Source organism: Tachysurus vachellii, chromosome 19 (assembly GCF_030014155.1).
Source record: "Tachysurus vachellii isolate PV-2020 chromosome 19, HZAU_Pvac_v1, whole genome shotgun sequence".
NCBI lineage: Eukaryota > Metazoa > Chordata > Actinopteri > Siluriformes > Bagridae > Tachysurus > Tachysurus vachellii.
The window spans coordinates 21,732,967-21,735,466 of NC_083478.1; the positions used below are offsets into that span (position 1 = coordinate 21,732,967).

Sequence of the window (2,500 nt, forward strand, 5' to 3'; positions counted from 1 at the left end):
GTGGACTGGTGAGTGTCGACTGGCACCATTTTTAAGATCAACTCCTAGACCTGGGGCTGTCCGGGGGAAACACACCAACATTTATTCAGACAGAACTGACAGGTTTTCATGGTGTATGGTTACCATGACAACCAAAATACTAACACACACACACACACACACCTGCTTTCAGGCCATTAGATGACTGTTTAGACACCAAACTGGAGAGTGAGTCCACCATCGACCTTCTCTTTCTGAACCTGTACACACACACACACACACACACACACACACACACACACACATATGCACGCGTGCGCACACACAAACACATACACACAAACACACAAACGCACACACACACAAACACACACAAACAAACACACAAACAGTGAGTTTGAATGCAGGACCCAGCCTGTTAGACTGAATCCCATATTACCATCCCATAATTACTTCTGGCAGGTTTGCAGAGACTCTTTGATGGCTGTCATGGCAACCTGAATGTCCTTGTGCTCAAAAGTCATTCCTGCCTGCATCACCAGGATACTGCTGTAACCCAGAGCATGATACACACTGTCCTTATACCTGTAAATCACACACACACACACACACACACACACACACACACACACACACACACACACAGTGTTTTTAACTCACTAATCATTGTAAAGATCTGCATGTTATTTGTGGCTTCATATTAGTTTTATTATCACTTTCTTAAATATAAACACTGGTCTGTTATTGCTGAAGCAGTTTAGCATTAGCATTAGCATTAGCATTAGCATTAGCATTACTGTACCAGGGTCTGAGGACATCCAGAGCTTCAGTGAACTTGTTGTTCAGCAGCAAATTAAGAGCCAGAGTGCACTCCTCTATAGACGACGGCAGGTCCATCCTAGAGGCACTACACACACACACACACACACGCACGCGCACACACACACGCACGTGCACACACACAAACAAACGCATGCACACACACAAAGACGAACACACACATAAAACTTTAATTCCTAATTTCTAGATTTTATTGAACACATTTTTAACGTCTTTATCACGTTACAAAAGAACATTAGTAACAGCGTACTCACACTGGGATTCGGTCATAGGCATCTTCAAAGCAGTCCTGTACAAAACAAACACACACACACACACACACACACATATACACTTTATCTCAGGATCAGTCACATAACCTGCAAATAATTCAGTTCCATTCATTATTATTCGACATAAACAGCTCTTTAAACATTAGACATCGTCACAGTGCAGAAATCCAGATGTGACTTAAAATCTCTAATGAACAGTCCAGAGGAGACATGAGGAGGAAGTCGTCCTCTCCTAGGTGTCAGTGTGTAGTGTGATTGTAAATCATTCCAGTGTAGACGAGTGTAGACAGCAGTGTGTGTGTGTGTGTGTGTGTGTGTGTGTGTGTGTGTTCAGATGAGTAGCAGGTCAGTCAAAGAAACACTTCTGTGTCATCTGATTCTGTTTTTTGCTGTTGTAAGAAATTACAGATAAATGCACGCAGATTTCACTCCAAGATGCACGTCAGAAGGAACTCAGTCCTAAAAAGGTTTAAGTATCATAAGGTGAAACGTTTAGAACTGTAAATGTATAAACTTCATTAAATCGTTAGTAAGGGAGCGGCAGCAGGACATCAAGGATCGTCACTAACAAAGGGTCTGTGACTGTGATCACCATTTAAAGTGAGCATTTGGGTGATAACTGTAACAATACTGTGCCAAGGTGTACGTGACCGTGATTAACATTTACATTAACACGGTGTACGTGACCGTGATTAACATTTACATTAACAAGGTGTACGTGACCGTGATTAACATTTACATTAACAAGGTGTACGTGACCGTGATTAACATTTACATTAACAAGGTGTACGTGACCGTGATTAACATTTACATTAACAAGGTGTACGTGACCGTGATTAACATTTACATTAACAAGGTGTACGTGACCGTGATTAACATTTACATTAACAAGGTGTACGTGACCGTGATTAACATTTACATTAACAAGGTGGACCGTGATTAACATTTACATTAACAAGGTGTACGTGACCGTGATTAACATTTACATTAACAAGGTGTACGTGACCGTGATTAACATTTACATTAACAAGGTGTACGTGACCGTGATTAACATTTACATTAACAAGGTGTACGTGACCGTGATTAACATTTACATTAACAAGGTGTACGTGACCGTGATTAACATTTACATTAACAAGGTGTACGTGACCGTGATTAACATTTACATTAACAAGGTGTACGAGGTGTACCGTGATTAACATTTACATTAACAAGGTGTACGTGACCGTGATTAACATTTACATTAACAAGGTGTACGTGACCGTGATTAACATTTACATTAACAAGGTGTACGTGACCGTGATTAACATTTACATTAACAAGGTGTACGTGACCGTGATTAACATTTACATTAACAAGGTGTACGTGACCGTGATTAACATTTACATTAACAAGGTGTACGTGACCGT

General features: G+C 40.6%; 1 protein-coding gene across 1 annotated transcript in view; it reads right to left on the reverse strand.

Moving 5' to 3' along the window:
- The window catches only part of LOC132861989 (tetratricopeptide repeat protein 39B), a 13,510-nt gene that overhangs the window by 6,057 nt on the left and 4,953 nt on the right, over nt 1-2,500 (reverse strand). Inside the window, exons 2-5 of the mRNA XM_060893780.1 lie at nt 1,074-1,108; nt 782-886; nt 433-564; nt 163-239 (exon numbers count right to left, since the gene is read on the reverse strand). Coding sequence (XP_060749763.1) covers nt 163-239; nt 433-564; nt 782-886; nt 1,074-1,108 — 349 coding nt within the window. The remainder of the gene's footprint in view (nt 1-162; nt 240-432; nt 565-781; nt 887-1,073; nt 1,109-2,500) is intronic.